The sequence below is a fragment of the Sphaeramia orbicularis genome, chromosome 18 (genome assembly GCF_902148855.1).
Source record: "Sphaeramia orbicularis chromosome 18, fSphaOr1.1, whole genome shotgun sequence".
NCBI classification, from domain to species: domain Eukaryota; kingdom Metazoa; phylum Chordata; class Actinopteri; order Kurtiformes; family Apogonidae; genus Sphaeramia; species Sphaeramia orbicularis.
The window spans coordinates 7,057,895-7,079,611 of NC_043974.1; the positions used below are offsets into that span (position 1 = coordinate 7,057,895).

General features: G+C 40.0%; 1 protein-coding gene across 1 annotated transcript in view; it reads left to right on the forward strand.

Annotated features, from left to right (window-relative positions):
- The window catches only part of LOC115438950 (coronin-2A-like), a 47,350-nt gene that overhangs the window by 15,087 nt on the left and 10,546 nt on the right, over positions 1 to 21,717 (forward strand). The window contains exons 5-6 of the mRNA XM_030162842.1: positions 505 to 705; positions 828 to 944. Coding sequence (XP_030018702.1) covers positions 505 to 705; positions 828 to 944 — 318 coding nt within the window. The remainder of the gene's footprint in view (positions 1 to 504; positions 706 to 827; positions 945 to 21,717) is intronic.

Sequence of the window (21,717 nt, forward strand, 5' to 3'; positions counted from 1 at the left end):
GGAAAGTACTACCTCCCTACCAGGAACTTCTTCAGGGTAAATTTGGGGCCGGGGGAGGGTCAGTTACCAGGGTAATTTTCGTTGGAAACGCACCAGGAACTTTGAAAGTTCAGGGTATTACAGAAAGTTCCTGCAAAAGTTCCTGCGGTGGGAAAGGGCCTAATGTGTCTTTTACAGCTAATCCAATCACCATGGTTTGCCATTCAGCATATTAAAGATATAAATATTCACAGAAAAATGTTTTAAAGCACTGAATATATTATATAAACAATGATCTGATTCCATAGATGTTTGTGGCTTCAAATTGTGGCCAAGTACTGACTGTTTGCTCCACTCTGATGTTAGTGGACAGGTGTCACTGCTCTGACCAGTTATGGGTCAGTGATGGCACCCAGAATGCTACCAGTACTGGGATTTTGAGTCACTACAGGTCAAGTGTGAGACCAGCTGTATAATACTTTGTCAAAGTTGTGCATTTACATAAACTTACCTTCCATCTCTCAGGTCCTCCTCTGGGACACATCTCAGGCAGGTATGGTGCTCAGATACCCAGTCCGTGTGATTCTAATGCCCATCGACCATCTTTACCCGTCTGAGGCACTGCTGCTGTCGGTCAACTTCAACAGTGATGGCAGCAGGCTTGCAGTCACATCCAAAGACAGACGGGTTCGAATCATGGACCCACGAACAGGAAAGATCTTACAGGTAACTTAACAGAGCTGAACATACACACATAACCATGAATATACACACTGAAAACTGACAAAGACAGTGTGTTGCTGAATCTGCCGGTCTTCTCTCCTCTTTGTCTGTGTGTGTTACGGCAGGTGTCCAGTTATAAATCCCACAGAGCCAATAAAGTTATATACATCGGTGGGTTAAAGATGCTTCTGTCCACAGGCAGCTCACCCTGGAACCACCGACAGATTGTCCTCTGGGACCCTGTGAGACAGTATTATGTATAACTTATACTATAATAAATTTAGTATGCCCTTGTGTTATGCTACCTGCTGGTGAACACTGCTAAAACATGCTAAAATATAATACCTTTCATCCTGTGATTATTAAACTACACATACAGGGTGGGGAAGCAAAATTTACAATGAACATTTAGTTGTTTTTTCTCAGCAGGCACTACGTCAATTGTTTTGAAACCAAACATATATTGATGTCATAATCATACCTAACACTATTACCCATACCTTTTCAGAAACTTTTGCCCATATGAGTAATCAGGAAAGCAAACGTCAAAGAGTGTGTGATTTGCTGAATGCACTCGTCACACCAAAGGAGATTTCAAAAATAGTTGGAGTGTCCATAAAGACTATTTATAATGTAAAGAAGAGAATGACTATGAGCAAAACTATTAGGAGAAAGTCAGGAAGATACTATTAAAGAAGAATGGGAGAAGTTGTCACCCGAATATTTGAGGAGCACTTGTGCAAGTTTCAGGAAGCGTGTGAAGGCAGTTACTGAGAAAGAATGAGGACACATAGAATAAAAACATTTTCTATTCTGTCAGTTTTCTTGTGGCAAATAAATTCTCATGACTTTCAATAAACTAATTGGTCATACACTGTCTTTCAATCCCTGCCTCAAAATATTGTAAATTTTGCTTCCCCACCCTGTATATATACACATACATGTCATATAGATAGACAGACAGACAGACAGACAGATAGATAGATAGATAGATAGATTGTAAAAGGGAAGTGGACTCTTTTTGTGTATATCTTAGGCATCACACAAAATCCAGAAAGAGCTGACTGCTGCAGTTTGGCAAACTGTATTTTTTGGTAAAGGAAGAGTCTAGCAAAAACAACTAGACAATTTCCACACATGGAAATCATGAGAGGGGGTCGGGGGGGCATGTCGGTTTGACGCTGCCAAAGACTTCATGGTCGGAGGGGAATTCTGTGTTCTGAACTTCCATTCACTTTACACGGACAGTCTGTGTGTCAAAGTTTGGCATCTGACGGATGTCACCATTAGCTGATGCTGATCACCTGACACCTGAGCTTAGGCTGTCTGTGTTCTATACTCTGTCTGCAGCTGAGAATTGAAGAGCTGTGTCTGTGTGTGTATGAGAGAGAATCAGTTTGAATCAGTTTATGCTATCAGTAATAGAAGGAGAAGTAGAAGCAGTAGTAGTAGTAGTAGTAGTAGTAGTAGAAGAAGTAGTAGTAGTAGTATTTTTAGTAGTAGTCATACAAGTAGTAGTAGTAGTAGTAGTAGTAGTAGTAATAGTAGTAGTAATAGTAGTAGTAGTAGTAGTAGAAGTAGTAGTAGTAATAGTAGTAGTTGTAGTAATAGTAGAAGTAGTATTAGTAGTAGTAGTATTTTTAGTAGTAGTCATATAAATAGTAGTAATAGTAACAGCAACACAAATGTACAAGGAAAACTGAACATTAAACAACAGTATTGGTATAGCTAACTGATCTGATGATGATCATATCCTTGCAGTTGTTTTCTACAGTCATAAAACAAGCAAAACACGTAAAAATATTTACCCGGAGTTCTTGTTCAGGGTGACATCCCAAGAGCTTGACTGGTTGACTGGAGGCTGAGTGAAAAACGCACCCAAACAGACAGAACCAGGAGGAAAAAAGAGGAGCGTGGACCACAACATAACCTGTAGAATCTGTTTGTGCTTCACGTGTCTTTAATGCATTTGAATGAACAGGAAACACGGACCAAACCATTTTTGTAGTTAACTTGGAGGGGGACAGGGTTAATGCTAACAGCTCAAACAAAACTTTAAACGGCACTAACTAGCACTAACAAAGCACAAACAAACACAACCATCTCCACTCAATTTAGAGGAAGTGGGGGGCTGTGTGACGTCATTGGCTGAAAATAAATCTTCTAATATCTATAAAACCATAATAGCACAAACGACAGTTTTAATTGCACTAACCAGCACTAACGACGCACAAACAAACGCAACCATTTCCGCTCGATTTAGAGGAAGTGGGGGGGCTGCGTGACGTCATCAACCGAAAACAAATCTTGTAATATCTAAAAAACCATAAAAGCACAAACGACAATTTTAATTGCACAAACCAGCACTAACGAAGCACAAACAAACGCCACCATTTCTGTGAATTTTGGAGCAAGTGGGGGGCTAGGTGACCTCAGAATGACCTTTCAAAGAATTGTTAATAACTCAATAACCATAATAGCACAATGACAATTTTAACTGCACAAACCAGCACTAACGAAGCACAAACGAATGAGAATATTTATCCAGAGATTTTCGTTGGGTGGGGGGCCAACTTCACGCAAGTGGTCAAGTTTGGTGGGGATCAGACAGAAAATGACCGAGTTACCGTGCGGGACCACTAGGTGGCAGTATCAGCCTAATTTAGTATCATTTCATTCAAGTCTGGACCATCAAGCACTATTCATTCAGTCAGTATTCACAGCTTACCCCCCCCCAAATTCTACCTATACCCCTGCGCCAATGTAATTTGACACCAATGACGCTTACTAGGTGTGTCATTGCCACGGTGACATTCAGGCTGTTTGGGGGAATCTGCTCAGAAGGCAGAAAGAAAGGCTCGGGAGGGGGGGGGGGGGCTCTGGAATAGGTCCCGAACAACTGCTCATTACAGAAAAACCGTAAAACATAGGTTAAAACTACAATGATCATGACTGGCACGAAGAGCTCTGGAACACAAAGATTTGATTTTCTTGCTTGTACTGTGAGAAATGACTGAGTTACAGCAGTGTACAGTAGAAACAGTCATCTTATCAGGACAAGATCAGTTCAGTTACATTGTTGCCTATGGGACAGAAGGGATGAGCCTCCATACTACTGCTTGCCATTTCACTTTAAAAAGAGCTAGGTCTTCAAACATAGGTTCATATGAAGCCCAGGAACCGTGGCTACATTTTTGGAAAAAAACATTTGCCTCCTATGTATCGTTTGGCCGGGAGGATGAGTTATCCAGAAAATTCTGAGGTGATTTTGGGCTGTTTTCACACGCTGCTGAGTCTGGTAGGCCAGGAATGTGTGCTCTGTTTTCTTGTAATCTGACAAATTTGACACTTTTCTAAGACCCATCTATCAAAAACCGTAAACCTCATCCTCAAACAAGGTACATTCCTGCAGAGAGGACAAAAATGTCTGCATTTTAAAGTTGAAATGAAGTCTGTAGGTGAAAGTATGGCGAAGTAGTAGCAGTCAGAAACAAGTGAACTTTTGTGGCTAATTTTTTCCTCTCCCCATTCATTTCTATGGGACTTTTTTTGCATGTTTTTTGCGAATAACTGCGAAAAATGTGCAAATCTCTACCAGGCGTAAAAGCACACTATTCCTGATGAAACCGCATATTTTGATGTATTAATTGCAGGGGTACTCCCTGTGCCCTAGGCCCTATTAATCAGTGAAATCTTGTCTGGAAGATGAGGAATATGTGAAAGAGGCGCAAGCAACAACAATAGGTGCTCGGGCCTATGGCCCCGAGCCCCTAATAATCAGTGACGTGCAGTGGGGTTCATGGCTGGGGAGGCACTGACTCTTTCAGAGCCAGATCTACAAATATATGGTAGCCTGAGAAACTGGAATAGAGAGAGTGAGCAAAAGGAATGGCCTGGGTATATGGGCTCTGCATCAAGTCAGCATAGGTAGACTGGCAGGAACTCAACAGGAAACCATCAAAAAGAGCCATTTCAAACTAAAAATAAAAAAAAGTTTATGGTCTTACCTTTATTTTTGTACATGAAATCCATGCGCCGATCCTGGTGAATTAAAGTGTATAAAAAAGAACGAAGAAGATTATAAGCGCATGAATCTGTGGACTCATGAGCGCCATCTATCATGAGGCAGGGGTACTGTTTGCCTCCCCTAGTGACTTTTTCAGTGCGGTTTTATGATTAATCTGCGAGCCTAAACACATTACAGAAATACATTCCATACGTTATGCAGATTATAGAAGAATAGAGCATATAATCAGAGTGTTTGAAAGCATTTTAACTGCGATATACAGAGGGACAGCGACACAATATTTTCATCGGGTACCAGCAGAGTTAATGAGGGGAGTAGACAGTTCCCTGGGAGGCACAGCACAGCGCTGCCTCACGGCGCATCTCCTCCCTGTATTTGAACAGAGCGTGCGGAAATTCTGCTATTCTAATTGACAAAAAAATAATAATAGTAATAACAATATTGGATTCGAACGGAAAATGAGTTTATAGGACATACCAGCTGACAACTATCAACATTTATTATATTTTATAGTCAAGTTTTTTTTCTTTTCAAGATTGACAAGGGAGGCTCTGCCTCCCCTGCCTCCTCTGACTGCACGTCACTGCTAATAATATGTGAAAAGAGACGTGAGGAACAACAATAGGTGCTCGGGCCTATGGCCCCGAACCCCTAATAATAATATGTGACTGAAAGAGGCGCGAGCAACAACAATAGGCGCTCGGGCCTATGGCCCCGAGCCCCTAATAATATGTGAAAAGAGACGCGAGCAACAACAATAGGTGCTTGGGCCTATGGCCCTGAGTCCCTAATAATAATATGTGACTGAAAGAGGCGCAAGCAACAACAATAGGTGCTCGGGCCTATGGCCCCGAGCCCCTAATAATATGTGAAAGAGCCGTGAGCAATAACAATAGGTGCTCGGGCCTATGGCCCCGAGCCCCTAATAATATGTGAAAAGAGATGCAAGCAACAACGATAGGTGCTCGGGCCTATGGCCCCGAGCCCCTAAAAATAAGTATAAACGCACGGAAGAACAATAGGTGCTCGTGGAATGCAATAACCTTACAATCACGTTACTATGTCCAGAATCATGCAAATGCTTTGGCAATGACTGCTGGACAAATGCGGTAAAGCATGTGTGAATACACAACAAATATCCATGCTGGGTGACCAAGATGTTGGCCCACAAGGTCGGGAATTAGTCTCTGAGATGCTGCCCCTAAGGATCGGGATATGGATTATATATATATATATATATATATATATATATATATATATATATATATATAAAATCCATATCCATATGTATCATATGGATATATGGACATATGTATTCATATGTATATGTGTGTGTGTGTGTGTGTGTGTGTGTGTAAAAAAAAAAAAAAAGGTAAGGTTAAACAAAACTGAAAAATAATGTACATTTCAGAATTATACAAAAAAGCCTTTTTCAGTGAACAAGAAATGGGTTAACAACTTAAAGCACTTCTGCAGCAATGGAGGTTGATCAAACCTCGAAAGTTGGTGCTACCAATTCCTACAGGCGTCCCAATGTTTCTGAATTACTTCCAACTCCCTCTGTCTGCATAAAAGCAGTGTTGGAACACACTTTGGTACCATACCGTTGTGAGCATTATTTGAACAGTATTGTATTGTAGAAAATAGTGTGTTACTATAATAATGGAAAAGAGGAAAAGGCAATTAACGATAGAAGAGGGACAGACCATCATAACACTTAAAAATGTAGGTCTGTCCTACAGAGAAATTACCAAGAAAGTCAAGGTGTCGGTAAGAACAGTTTCCTTCACCATCAAAAGGCACTCAGAAACTGGGGGAAATGCTGACAGGAAGAGGTCTGGCAGACCCAAAGCCACAACAGAATCAGAAGACAAGTTTTTGAGAGTCAACAGCTTGCGTGATAAGCGACTCACAGGACAACAGCTTCAAGCACAGCTCAATAGTGGGTCGTAGTAAGCAACTCTCAGTTTCAACTGTGAAGAGAAGACTTTGAGTTGCAGGTTTGATTGGTCGAGTTGCAGCAAGAAAGCCACTGCTGAGAATAAGAAAAATAGGCTTGCCTGGGCCATGAAACACCGCCAGTGGACTACTGAAGACTGGAAGAAGGTGTTGTGGACTGATGAATCCACATTTGAAATCTTCAGTTCATCCCGCAGGACTTATGTATGCCGTTGAGTAGGTGAAAGGATGGGATGTGCCTAGTTGGTCAGGGGTTCATCCTACAGCAAGACAATGACCCAAAACATAAGTCCAAGCTATGCCAGACCTACCTTAAGAAAAAAGAACAAGATGGTATGCTTGAAAACATGGAGTCTCCAGACTTAAACCCCATCGAGCTGGTTTGGGATGAATTGGACAGAAGAGTGAAAGCAAAGCAACCTACAAGTGCTACACATTTATGGGAACTTCTGCAGCAGAGTTGGAAAGAACTTTCTGAAGAATATTTGATTTCCATTGTAGAAAGAATGCCATGAGTGTGTTCAACTGTTATATCTGCCAAAGGTGGCTACTTTGATGAGTCAAAAGTTTAGAATACATTTTGGTTCTTAAATTGATTTCATGATTTCTTTTTTAACTTCAATTGTTTATTTGTTCTATGCTTTGATTTTGGAGTACACTGAGACATTAAACTGCATCATTTTCAATGAAATTCTGGAAAAATTGGGGTGTTCTAAAACTTTTGACCAGTAGTGTTTATTTATTTTTTATTTATTTATTGTCGCCCACCTGGGCGGTGTCTCCTTTCAGACTTGGATCCTTTACCAGAGGCCTGGGAGCCTGAGGGTTCTGCGCAGGGTCTTAGCTGTTCCTACACAGCAAAATCTGCAGTGTTGTTTTTTCAGTGTTAATAATTTTGAGTTGTTTGGTGTTGATTATTGAGTTGTTTTAACACTTGCAGTGATAAAAAAGCTCCACCTGCGTTGTCAATCAAGCGAGTTACATGTTTACACCTGCTACTGAGTTGCATTCACTCCTTGCGGAGTTGATCACAACATCCGGTTTCAATTGAAGTGTGCGCGTGTTTCTCGTACGTCGGTTGGAGAAAGGAGAAGACGAAGACACTGCCTGTATGAATTATAACAGAGAAAGTGACTTTTATCATACGTCTTTTAAAGGTAAGAATGGAACTTATTTTCTGGCACATGGCTCTAATGGCTGCACGAAGTCGCAATTATATTTCATAGGGTTTCGTGATAACCTTATAGGATGATTGTCGTAGTCACTGGTTGGAGCTAACGGCTGCCCAAAGCTAAGTTATGTCGTTTAAGCTAGTTCATTGAGACGAATATAATTGTTGAGAGAACGATTTAAAGAAAGCATCGAATGACAATATGAGTGGATTAATGAATGTTTTAACCAAAGGACGGTGATTTCTTCTAAATTAATGGCACATTAGCCCTGCGATGAACTGGCGACTCGTCCAGGGTGTACCCCGCCTTCACCCCATGTAGCTGGGATAGGCTCCAAGTGACCCCAGTGAGGATAAAGCGGGTTCAGAAAATGAATGAATGAATAACGGCACATTAAAGTGGGGGCGGGTGGGGATAGTTTTCGTTGTCATTTCATCTCCTTTTAATCAAGTTTAAAAATCACTCACTTGGGATAGCAATTCTATGTCCACATGTGTTCACACGGAAAATAAACTGTTTGAAGACAAGGTATATGCGACCATAGTTGTTCGTTACATTACTTCTCTCAGAGATCACCTAGAGTCCGTCTAAATTTCAAGAAGAACTCCTGGCTCCTGATTAGGCCTGTCTAACATTCACATTTCTCCACACACTCTTAAAAGGTACAGTTCAGAGATGTGGAGATGTTGCTCAAGGTGAAATATCAGAATACCAAGAAGTACATCCGATTACTGTCAGAGGGCACCTTTTTGGATTTCATCACTCAAGGTGAGTAGACATCAATTTCATTTTTCAGTACAAATTTGCCTAAAATGCAGGGAAGAAATCTTTTTAAATCATACACACTGATGTTAAAAATGACCAAAAGTAAAGCTTTCAACTTTTATATTAACACGTCTTACTGACGTTAAGATCAACTTCATGTTTTTTTTATGGTCATCTGTTTTCATAATTATCTTGCAGTCAAACACAAGTTTGGGCTTCCTGATGCTACTGAACTTGATGCTTTTGATGAAACCAACACAGCAGTTGAGGAAGATATCTTTGCTGAATTGATAGAAGCCAATCCAGATTTATGCCTCGTAGTGTGTGACAGAATTCCTGATGCAGGTCGGCTCATTTCTGTTATGTTAAACTGAAAGTAATGGTTTATTTGAATCAGATAATGATTAGTGTAACTGAAAAGTGAGGAGTAACGTAACTTTGATATTCATTAGTATGCAATCATAATTCAGAGTTTGTCAAATCAAATGGGTTTGAGAAATTCATCTGGCATTAGTCTGATTATACATTTCATTCTAACCTCGTAATCTAACTGTACTTCTTCACTTCATGTTATAATTGAAAAAGTGTGTACTTATTTTTTGCTATCTGATTGTAATCATGTGAAATGTTTTAAATACCCAGCTCAGACACTGGAGGAAAACATTGTTCTTGACATACTGATTGATCCTGGTCCAAGTCCGACAACACAAGATGGAGTATCAGAGGGAGGGTATGTGACAAACAAAAGTTGTAATCAATGACTTGGGATTTTTTTGTTTTTTGTTTTTTCGTGACAAAGTTGAGATGCTATATATCTACCTTGACTAACAAATTCCTTTTCAAAAAAAAAAATATTTGTGAAAGAAAGATCTGTATCTACCATACCAACTTTATTTATAATGCACTTTAAAAACTTTGCAGCTGGCCAATACAAATACAGATATAGTTTGAAAATGTTGAATCAGATTATTTTTTTAAGCATTGTCTAGTCTACTACCAGATGCTTCCTTTCAAGCATGACAGTTATGTTATTTCTTTCAGACTTCTCTCCTTTAGATCATTCAACATCATCCCCCCTCACCGACACCATCACATCTCTTTCTTCAAGTGACCATGACCACTTCAGTCAACTAGAGCATGGATCTCCTGTGGGCAGACGCACACCCAGTGCTGCAGTTAGACCCAGGCCTACGGCAGAGGTTTCTGAATCAGACACAGCAAAAGAGGTACTCAAGGGAAGCAGCAGTCATACTAAACAAGTATCTCCAGAGTATTTGTGACATTTTGACTGATTGGGTTTGGGTAATAATTCTGTATGGAACCATATTGTTTCGTCTCAAATCACAGTATTGCATCAGTTAAACAACTGGGTATATTGGTTTTGCTGAAAGTGATGATTGTTTTTGTATATGGGCTCCCTACTGGTCTGATAATTTGTACTTTTACTCAGAATCTTGTGGTATGTTGTTAAACAATTTAATCCTGAACAACGGAGTTGTGCACTAAAAACTATCTTCTCTCATACAAATAGATGGTGAAAAATGCCTTGATTTGCCAACCTGGGGGAGAGGATGCCATCGAAGAGTACAAGAAGGAAAAGACACTCACCCACCGCACCCGAAGACAGCTTGTCAACATATTGGCCAGCCATATGACTGAGAGTCATGGGTGAGTGATAAGTAAATTATTTCATAAATATTATATGAAGAAAGACTATGGTGGACTTCCTAAACTTGTTAAATTAATTTTGCAAGCTGGTTACTAACTTTTCATTTTGTTTCAAAGGAGGATGCCCTCCTGTAAATATAAGGAAAAGTATGCGCTGGGAATTATTGCACTATTCCCCTCACTCAAGGATCCCTTTTCTCCAAAGGGCTATGTAAGTTGTGTGTGACTTGTGAAGAAAAAACAAACATTCAAAGAACACACCACATTTACTGACAGTGGTTTTGAGATTTTGGTGAAAAATAGTGTTGACATTTCTTGACTAGGACTTGAGGTACAAGCAACAACTTGAGTGTTTCTATGTAGTGTCTATGTTTTCATCAGTCCACATTGAGATGTAGACACTACTGTGAAACATGTCTTTACTTGCAACCCTAATAAAATTAGATATCAGTGCTGCTCTGGCGCTATCTCTTCCTTATTTAGAATGTGAGTAACAGTTTAACTTTCAAACTAACTATTCTGTTGTATATAGATTGTCATTGTAATGCAACATCACATCAAATTAGTGAAAATGATCAGTCTTGTAATTGGAATTAATTGCCAACACTACACAACACATAAATTAAATAATGGCTGGTCTAGTGATTGTCCTTGTGGTACAATTGCCAAATTTCTGCCTAAATCAACGAGTGATGAGACTTTTGTAATGATGCTTCACAAATATCTTAACAGGAGCACTTCTATGATGCATCTAAAGGCACTGGATATTTAGCATGGCGCCTTAAGACTATCTCCAGAAATACAGCTAAAAGATCAGCCAAGACGGTTGCAGTGGCTCAAGAACAAGGACCAAAGCGCCGAAGATTGGGAGCCACTTTGCCTGAGCAGCTTGATGGAGATGCCTGTAGGGAAGCCATATCCTTTCTCATTCACTCTCAAGATGAAGCAGGTGTGTTTCTGAAGATGAAGATGACCTTTCAACATCGCCAAGACCTAGTGCATGACCCACAGAGAACCACCGATGTCTTTAAAACCTTCCCACGGTTTTTAGATGTCAAAGGGCTGGTGAGTTGTCTCACTTGCCACACATTTATTTATATTTCATTTTGTTTCTTGAACAAAAGTTTAATACTCTCACTATCTAAATTTTGTTTGCTTATATGATCAACAGCTGAATCAAGATTTCCTTCTGCTGTTTGGAGGTGAAACGGCCTCCAAGATGCTCGAGAAGTGGGACACAACATTCAGGCCCAAAGTGATCAGTGAGGCCAAACACCTGACTCAGTCAGTTGAGCTGTGCCAACTTCTAAAAGCTGCTGAGAAAATAACAGAGAATGATGACACCAGTAAGCTAATCAACATGATTTATTTTTATTCTTAAAAGCAGGTGCTTCATTATTTGTGCATTGTAACTTCATACTAATGGTTTGTTTCACAAAATTGTCACTCTGATAGCCTGGGATAGTGACATGGCTTCTCTGTTGCTCCTTCTCCATCTCCTGCCTCCTACAGCTGGAAGGAAGAGGATTAAGATAAGCCCTGGTGATGCAGTGGACAAAATGTTGCACTTTCACAAGGTATGCATTTCTTTATTTAATCTAGTTAGTCAAAACTTGATGTTTATTTTCTCAATTTGAAATGACTCAGAAAGGCAGAGTCAAACAGAGGGACAAAACTGAATGTCTTCATGTTGACAACAATTCTAACAACTCTTCTATACAGAGGATGCCTTCGACTGATTCACTTACACTACATTATCAAGCTTTCAACTACCTACTTAGGACTGTACTCCAGGAGACTTGGGTGGTTACTCAAGCCATGACAAACTGCGTGTATAGTGTTTTGATGTTATCTTTCTGTTTTCAGTCATGCTGCAGCTTGGATGAACACCTTAGGAGACGAGATGGCAGACAGCCTTACATCCTTGCTGTTGGTCGAACCAGGAACAGGATTGACACCTTCTACATTGTTGTGGACAAACAGCTCATTCCCTGCCAAGCCACTAGCTCGGTAGGTGCATTTGATGAACTGTTTAAATCCCACTACATGTTCAACCTGTCATATGATGAGTACCTGGGCCAGCTCTTCACCTTCCTGCAAACAACTGTCTACAACATCGATGTAGCAACAACAAATGAGTCTCCCAGAGTCCGTGAATTTCGTGCTAAAATCTTCAACTAAAGGACTGAGATGTTTAAGTGTTTCATTTGTCAAACAGTGCACAATCCTTGCCAGTCGTTGATTACGCATCTTAGACTTGATCACAGTTTTTATCCTAGCACCAAGTTCAAGTTGGTTTGTGCACAAGGTCATTGCAGGCGACAGTTTTCAACATATGCAGGTTTCAAAAAACATTTAATTAGTTCTCATGAAAGGGATTCTTGTGCAAGTGGAGATACATTGAGGCCAGAATCACTTCAAACCATTTCCCACACACTCCAAGATACCTCTTATTTTGAAGGAACAAGTGTCATGCAGAGCCCAGAGTGTTTAGAGGACAATTAATCAGGTCAAAGAAAAAAAGAGAATTCAGAAAAAATGTGTGCGTTGATAATAGCTAAACTACAAGGAAGTGGTATAGCAAATAGTGTTGTTGCATCGGTTGTAAATGATTTGGTGGAACTTGTTAGTGAACTGCACTCTCAGGTTAAGCAGCAGGCACTATCTGCTGTGGCTAATGATAATCCTGTTCGAGCTACATTGGAAAAAGTTTTGGACACTTTTGAAAATCCACTTATTAACTTCAATACTGAAAGTAAACGATTGAATTATTTTAACAAGAAATGGGGTGTGGTGGAGCCAGTTGAAAAAATTCTCGGTATTCGATTTGATACAAGGAAGAATAAACAAATGGGCACATAAGTCCCAGTGAATGACACATTTGTTTACATTCCAATTTTGGAGACGATAAAATTCACGTGCCGAAATGCTGATATTTGTAAACTCCTAGGGGAAACTTGTACATCAAGACCTGACAGATATGAAGACTTTTGTGATGGAAGCTATTATAAGACACATCCATTGTTTTCTAAACACCAGAATTCTTTACAAATCCAGTTCTATGACGACTTTGAGACTGCTAACCCACTGGGTTCAAAACGTGGTGTTCATAAATTAAGTGCTTTATATTTTGTCCTCAGAAATCTGCCACCAAAATTTAACTCAGCCTTGATGAATATTCATTTGGTTGCATTGTTTCACACTGAAGATTTGAAAAAATATGGCTTTAATCCTATCCTAGAACCACTGACTGATGACATCAAAACACTTGAGAGTTGTGGGATTGATTTGCCCTTTTCTGCTGAAAAAGTGCATGGCACTATATATGTCAGGTCACTGGGGACAACTTGGGGATGCACACAATTTTGGGGTTTACAGAATCTTTCAGTGGACATTATTTGTGTCGTTTATGTTTGATTGAGAAAGATGATGCCCAGAATGTTTACAATGAGGATGACCCCAAGATAATATTGCGTGGGAAGGAACTTTTTGAAATGCACTGCCATGAGTTGCAGTCAGACCCAGAGAGGTTATCTGTGTTTGGTTTGAAAAAAAACTCAACTCTGAACAGCCTACAGTTTTTTCATGTTTGTCATAATTTTTCTTTGGATATCATGCATGACATTCTTGAAGGTGTGGCTCAATACGAGCTGAAGTTACTGTTAAGATATCTTTCAGAAAATGTTTTGTCCAAACCTGACCTGTTGTCCAGAATTTATGCCTTTGACTATGGGTATGTGGAGCGCAAAATCGACCCACAAGGATTAACTTGGACAGTAGTGGCAACAATATAGGGCTCAATTCCATCCAGACTCTTTGTCTTGTAAGAAATATACTGCTGCTTTTTGGTGACATTGTGCCAGAAGGAGACCAAAACTGGTTTTTGCTGCTGCTTTTACTTCAAATAATCAACATTGTATTTTCTCCATCTGTTACATATGGCATGACTGCTTCTCAAGCATTTGATAATAGAACATCATGAGTTGTTCAAAGTGCTGTATCCTGATAGAAACCTGATCCCAAAACACCACTTTATGATACACTATCCATCTTGTACCCGAAAAATTGGACCCCTAATACATATGTGGAGCATGAGGTTCGAGGCAAAACACCAGATTTTCAAAACCATTATGAAAAACTTAAAAACATCACAAAATCTCTTGCAAAAAAACATCAAATGTCAATTGCATGTCATTGGGAAACATCACATTTAAAATGTAGTGAGTATGGACCAATGAAATCTATTAATTTAGAAAATAAGGACTATCACGACTTGTTGGCTCGAGCTTTGCATGTTGAGTCTGTAATGCAAGACATCCATGCAACTAATTGGGTAACAATTAGTGGGACAGAGTACAGGCCAGGACTAATAATTTGCAGCAAGACTGAACATGAAATGCCTGTGTTTTGCAGAATAGAGAAAATACTTGTCGTTAATGCTGTTACCTGCTTCCTTGTAAACAAGCTTGTAGTTGATCATTTCAATGAACATTTGCATGCTTACAAAGTCACTGAAAGTAATGACATGGATGTTGTTAAAGCAGACAGTCTTTTGACATATAAGCCCTTTGATTTACAAAGTGCTTATGGAGAAGATGAGAGTCAATATATTGTGCCATTATTTTCTTTGTAAGTGTATAAGTTGTACCTTATCTTGTGCATGGTTACTGTATAAATTCCTATGGTGCTATGTTATTTATCTTTTGAATAAAAAGAAAAAGATGTATGTCTCAAAGATTTTCTTTTTTTTTTTTTTTTTTTTTTTACAGCTTGTCAACACGTTTTGAATTAATTCTGTAGCCTTGCAAGTGATTGCAAGAACTTTCACATCTGGTGATGACAGTCTTAATTGGAAAAAAAAAACAAAAAAAAAAACAAAAAAAACAAGTGTCAATTAATGCACTTTTGTAAAGGAAATAACTTAATTTTAGGGCTAGAAATCCACTTAAATATCATAAATGAACTCTTGAAAGATCACCCAGAGTGAAAGGGAAGAACACAATGTTTGTGTTAAAGCAACACTTTATTGTGTCATGAAGTAACTCTGTATGTAAAGCCATTAACACTCCCAGTGAAAGGAAATCACTCAATTTTGAGTGAGAAGTACTCTTATGTGGTGTCATAAGTTAACACAATGGGAGTCAATTTTAACACCATTAAAGAGTTAAAATATTAACACTTTTCAAAGTGTAATTTTAACTCAAAATCTGTGAGAATTATATAAACTCAGAAAAAGTGTTAAAATTAACACTGTGTGAGTTAAATTAACACTTCTGATTTTGCTGTGTAGGATTGCACTCTTTTGGACAGAGATCTCTGATGTTGTTCCTGGTATCTGCTGGAACCATCTTCTCAGTTTGGGGGTCACTGCCCCTAGTGCCCCAATCACTACTGCTACCACTGTTGCCTTCACACCCCACATGTTGTCCATCTCCTCTTTCAGCCCTTGGTATTTCTCAAGCTTTTCATGTACTTTCTCTCTGATGTTGCTATCACTTGGGATTGCTACATCTATCACTACCACTGTCTTCCGATGTTTATTGACCACCACTATGTCAGGCCGATTGGCCATCACCATCTTGCCGGTCTGGATCTGGAAGTCCTACTGGATCTTGGCCTATTTGTTCTCTGTCACCTTTGGGGGTGTCTCCCATCTTGACCCTGGGACCTCCAGTCCATACTCGGTACACTCAAAAAAAGCAACATGGGTGTCTGTTGAAACAACATAAGTATAACATGTAGCTTCTATTATATTAATTCATGTTTAGTAGTTAAACATTTTTAAATCATGTAGTTTAAACATGGCACACAAAATCCTTAAAATTACAAGATTGTTTTATGTCAACACAGCCTAATGGGTTTAGGTAGGAATCCCATCTGTCTTAGTGTCCTGTTGATGTTATACAGCTTTAGACACTTCAGTATCCATGTGTGTGGCATTAAGTCATAGGCTTTCTTGTAGTCAGTCCAGGCAGTGCACAGGTTGGTGTTCCTCATCTTACAGTCTCGGGTAATTGCCTTGTCAACCAGTAGCTGGTGTTTGACTCCTCTGGTGTTGCTGCCTTATCCTTTCTGTGCTCTGCTCATGTATTGCTCCATGTGTCTACTCATCTTAGCCGCTATGATGCCTGAGAGGAGCTTCCATGTGGTGTTGAGGCAGGTTCTAGGTCAGTAGTTGGATGGTATTGTTCCCTTCTGGGGGTCCTTCATTATGAGGTCTGTCCGGCCCTGGGTTAACCACTCTGGGTGGTTTCCCAACTTTAGCAGCTGGTTCATCTGTGCTGCTAGGCGTTCATGGAGTGTAGTCAGCTTCTTAGGCCAGTAGGTGTGAATCACGTTGGGCCCTGGTGCTGTCCAGCTCTTCATTTTGGACACTCTTGTTTGGAGGTCTGCTAGGGTGATGACTACTGGATCTTGTTCTGGAAGTTGACTGTGCTCTGCCTGTAAGTCTGTCAGCCATTGGGCGTTAGTGTTATGTGCTGCCTCTTTCTCTCAGATACTCTTCCAGTATTGCTCAGTCTCAGCCCTGGGTGGGTCTGTTGTCACCTTGTTACCCTGCCATTGAGAGTAGACCTAGCTGGGTTGGTGGAGAACACCTTGTTTATTCTCCTTGCCTCTACTTCTCTTGTATACCTCCTTAGGCAGGTAGCAAGGGTCACGAGCCTTTGCTTGGCAGTCTCCAGTGGCTCAGTTGTGGACAGTTTGTTGTGTTTCCTGGGCAGCTCTTTCCTTAGATTCACACCTCTGCTTAGTTCTGTTAGAACGCTGACTTCTCTCCCGGCCGCCACAATCTTTGCCTCTAGCCTTCTCCTCCATTCAGTCCTTCTGGCTACTGCTCATGCTGTTCATCTTGTAGCCAAACATCTCTAAGATGACTGTTGCTGCTGCATACATCAGCGGGTTGGTCTCAGTGATGGTAGTGGTAGGGATAGTTAGGAGTGCGGTGTTCAAATCTTCCAGTAGAGACTGATCTGGTACTTTGTTGTTCAGCCTTGGCAAAGGGGTAGTTGAGTTCCCCCAGGACTTCACGATTCTCTCTCTCAGGTCAGCTGCCCTTGCATTCAGTCTGTCTGTCATTGGGGCTTGGTACCAAATCTCGATATTTGAGGGTGTCGTGGCCAGAATAACTTTCTAAGGACAAGAGATTAAGTTCAGTATATCTATTATTCAGATGAGTATAACAGATAGGATTAAGTAAACTTCCCTTCTAGTACCCCACAGCCACTGCAGGTCACACACACACACACACACACACACACACACACACACACACACACACACACACACACACACACACACACAATCAGACAGACAAGAGAAACCAAAAGGCAAAAAGCAAAAGCTTTTACTTTTTGCCCCTTCTCATTAGAGGTAGTCCTTTTACAGGGGAGAAACAGAGGGGGCAAAATAGGAGAAAACTGGGTGTCTGTGATCTTAAATTTCACATATTAAAAAAAGGAAAGAACTAAGAGAGGTACTTCCCTCTTCAGTGGATTATATACCACCACATATTCCCCCCTTCCAGGGATCTTAATCCCAGGAGAAAGCTGAGTGTCTCAATACTGGTTGGCATGAAGTATTGAGAGGCCAGTACAGATAGAGGTGAAAACCCTGACATGGCATGACAGGGAAAAAACCCCTATGACCCTTGATGAGCGGCTACCATCTCTGGTCTGTAACAAAGCCAATTTTCATAACTCTAACCCCATGGGCAAATAACCCACTTCAGACAAAATGATGAACTGATTAAACACAAGCAAATGTAAACCAAATATCAACGATTGAGTATGTAGACTAGAGAAATGGAATTATACAGATGTAGATGTGACATTTATATATTCATTTATATACACAATATTTGACTTAAGTAATCACTGCAAACACTCATATGAGTTCCTTAATTAGTTAGTACAGAGGTTGTTGTATATATTCCTCATTGGTGACACAGGCCATCACGTCACTTGCAGCTCCCGCGTTGGTGCACGTCCTAACATAGGTAGATTGACTGTATGTTAGAAGTATATATGGGCTGGTGCATAGTGTAAATATAACTGTAGCTGTGAAATATGAGTGTTCAGTCTATCAGTCCAACTCCATGGTCCATGCAGATCCTCATGTGGCCATAGTAGCAGTAAGTTCAAAGTGCAGTTAGGGAGGTTCTGGTACAGATGCAGACAATGATGAGACAAAAGTCGACTCTTCCAATCCTATTCCTTCTGTACCAGCTGACTTCAGCCTCCCGTGGTATCGCCTTCTTCGTTACCTGTTGAATATACCTTTCCCAGCATGGATATGATGCAACAGACTTGGAAACTATCACTAAAGTTATAAGTATTCAGTTGAATATCCAATTAAAACCTATTGTAGTTTCCAAACTACTTGACTGGTCATGTTTACTTGTTTTAAAAACACACCAAATGCTTTGTTAGTGTAATTATTAAACTGACGCTGATTATAATAGATGGAGTTTATCCACCCTAGATTTTTTATTCAACAAAATTCAGATAACTATAAAGGAATAGGAACCGTGGATACCAATAAGTAGGATGGGTATTTAGTAGAATGTCACCTCCTGGATAATTATTCGATATCTATGGGACCAAAGTATAAGGCTAAGATAAGACTGATCTATTGGTATATTGGTATGCATATATCTATGATGTGTTGTTGCATCATACTTATCTCTTTCAGGTCTTTTGGTCCTTGTGGATGATGTTTTCTTTCTTAGCTTCCTTCCTTGTAGGTTGGCAGTCTGCCAGGTCACTATGTAGACCATCACCAGCATCTCCAGCACAACTGCCATCAGATGAATGGCTGGCGGTTTGTTTTTTCACTCTGACTCTGATGTCCCACGTTGCTTCCTCCATCTGGACCACAGTGGGCATGGCTTAGACATCATATCTCTCTCTGCGGTTCAAACCACTTCCAGTGGAAAACTTTGATGTAGACCTCGTCACCTGGCACAATTCGACTCACTCTTCAATTCGTTCTCCGCGTCTCTTGCTTTTTCCTGCAAGTAGATAAACCTCCATTTCCCACTTAATTAGAAGCCTCTCACATGTGGTATTGGTGCATTTCTGCAAGTTAGCATCTTGTGAGGTGTTAGATTGGCAATTCTGTCAGGTTCCGTGTGATAGCCCAAGCTCAATAGCATCAAAAGAAAAGCATCCAATTCAATTTTTGTGCTAGCACATATTTTGTTGTTAAGCTTTGCTTAGCTTCAAGCATGTTGTGTGGTTAACTGCTACAAAATCTTAAACAACTCTTACGCAGTGTTACTAATACAACTTTTTAGGCCTTTTAAACATTTGCAACAGAATTTAAATGTTTTCAATTGTTTTACTGAATTTCATTTTATCTGTGCATATTCACTTAACAAAATGTGAAATACATAAAATTCATCAAACCCCAATTAAAATCTACCTTATGTTCCTCTGTTATTTTTCCCTCCTTTTTCCTGTTTTTTCCTTTTTCTCTTAATCTACTTCCTAAGATTCTAGTTTCTTATACATCCAATTTACCTTCTTGGTGTAGCTCAGCTATGAATCTCCTTCAGTTTCCTCTTGCAGTTTTTCCCCTTTTCTACGTCACCACTTACACACATACCACTCCGCCTCTTCAGACAGCCTCCAGCACAGTTCCTGTCCGAGCTCAGATCACAACCAGACACCTCCCAGTTGAGTTCACTTGCTTAACACAGACTAGACTTAGAACACAGCGAGGCAACACCCAGTTCACTTTACCAGCTACAAGTTACACGCTAACGTTTTACCCACACAGCAAAAGCACAAGTCACAAGACGCCTACTACAAACGCTTATGTACAGTTTATCACAAACTTCTTAAAAACAGCAATAACATCAACCTCTTTAGGCTTCTACTGTAATCTAGAACTCATATTTTGTTTACATCCAATTTAGAATTTCAACAAAACAAATAAATTTAGTATATTTCAATACTGAGTATATTTACCTTCCTTTCTTAGTCATGCTCAGACACACACACACACTCACTCAAACGAGTGTACACACACACACACACACACACACACACACACAAAATCACTTTCACTCAGGCTCCTCTGCTCTCCTCTGTTCTCAGACACACCCCAAATCATGTTTTAGACACACACTCCCACCTTTTTTCTCTCTCTTACTCTGTATTCACAGACTTCTTTTGGTTTTTTTTTCCTCACACAAACACACAAACATTGCAGCATAGAGTTCTAGGACAGATACAAAATTGTTATATGATACCCCATGAAGTGATGTTGAAAACCACCCCCAAGCTGACCTGTCATCCTGGCTCCCACTTGCCGTAGCATCTTTGTACTGTGGATGAGGTACAACGCTGTACCTCATCAATCTCTAGCTGTGATAGCAACTTCTTATTACGGATATTCGAACACTGACCTAAGAGCTGTTTCCCACTCAGTGAGGATGTGGGATTTAGAAGCAACCATTTCTCACACATCCTCTGCATGTACCCTCTCTCACTGTGATCGCTACCGTAGTAACACTCAATCAGTACCATGTTCTCTGCCCTGCTCCATGAGTGTCTTGTTCCAGTAGACTAAATAAATAAATAAATACACACACGCACACACAATATAATTAGCTATTTTATTATTATTGTTGTTGTTGTTGTTATTATTATATTTCTACTACTACTTTATAATGTGCAATTGCCTGTTGTTTTTTTTTTTTTTTTACCTCCGCCAAGGAGGTTATGTTTTTGCCAGGGTTTGTTTGTTTGTTTGTCTGTCTGTCTGTCTGTCTGTTAGTGTGCAACATAACTCAAACAGTTATGGACAGATTTTGATGAAATTTTCAGGGTTTGTTGGAAATGGGATAAGGAAGAAATGATTAAATTTTGGTGGTGATCGGGGGTGGGCGGGCCCACGGGGGGGCCCATTTCCAACAAACCCTGAAAATTTCATCAAAATCTGTCCATAACTTTTTGAGTTATGTTGCACACTAACGGACAGACAGACAGACAGACAAACAAACAAACAAACAAACCCTGGCAAAAACATAACCTCCTTGGGGTGGGGGGGCCCACGGGGGGGGGCACTGATCAGCCTTGGCGGAGGTCTGCGCTCTCCGAGTGCTTCTAGTTTTAATACTGTTTTTCTTTTTTAGAGTTAGTGTTTTGCTATTTTCTTGTGGTATTTCTTGTGTGTATATTATGCTGCTACTGGAACCTCAATTTCCTGAGGGCTCTGCCCAAAGGATCAATAAAGTTCAATCCAATCTAATCTAATCTAATCTAATATACCTGGAGATTTTCTAAGACTTTGATAGTTAAACAAAAAGTGGATGAGGAGTTGATTTAATCCATCAAGCATTCTGCTGAAGCAGGGTTTTCTGCAAGTTTTCATCTAAAATTAAAGAGTTAGGAGTTTTCAAGCCCATTCTTTTACATT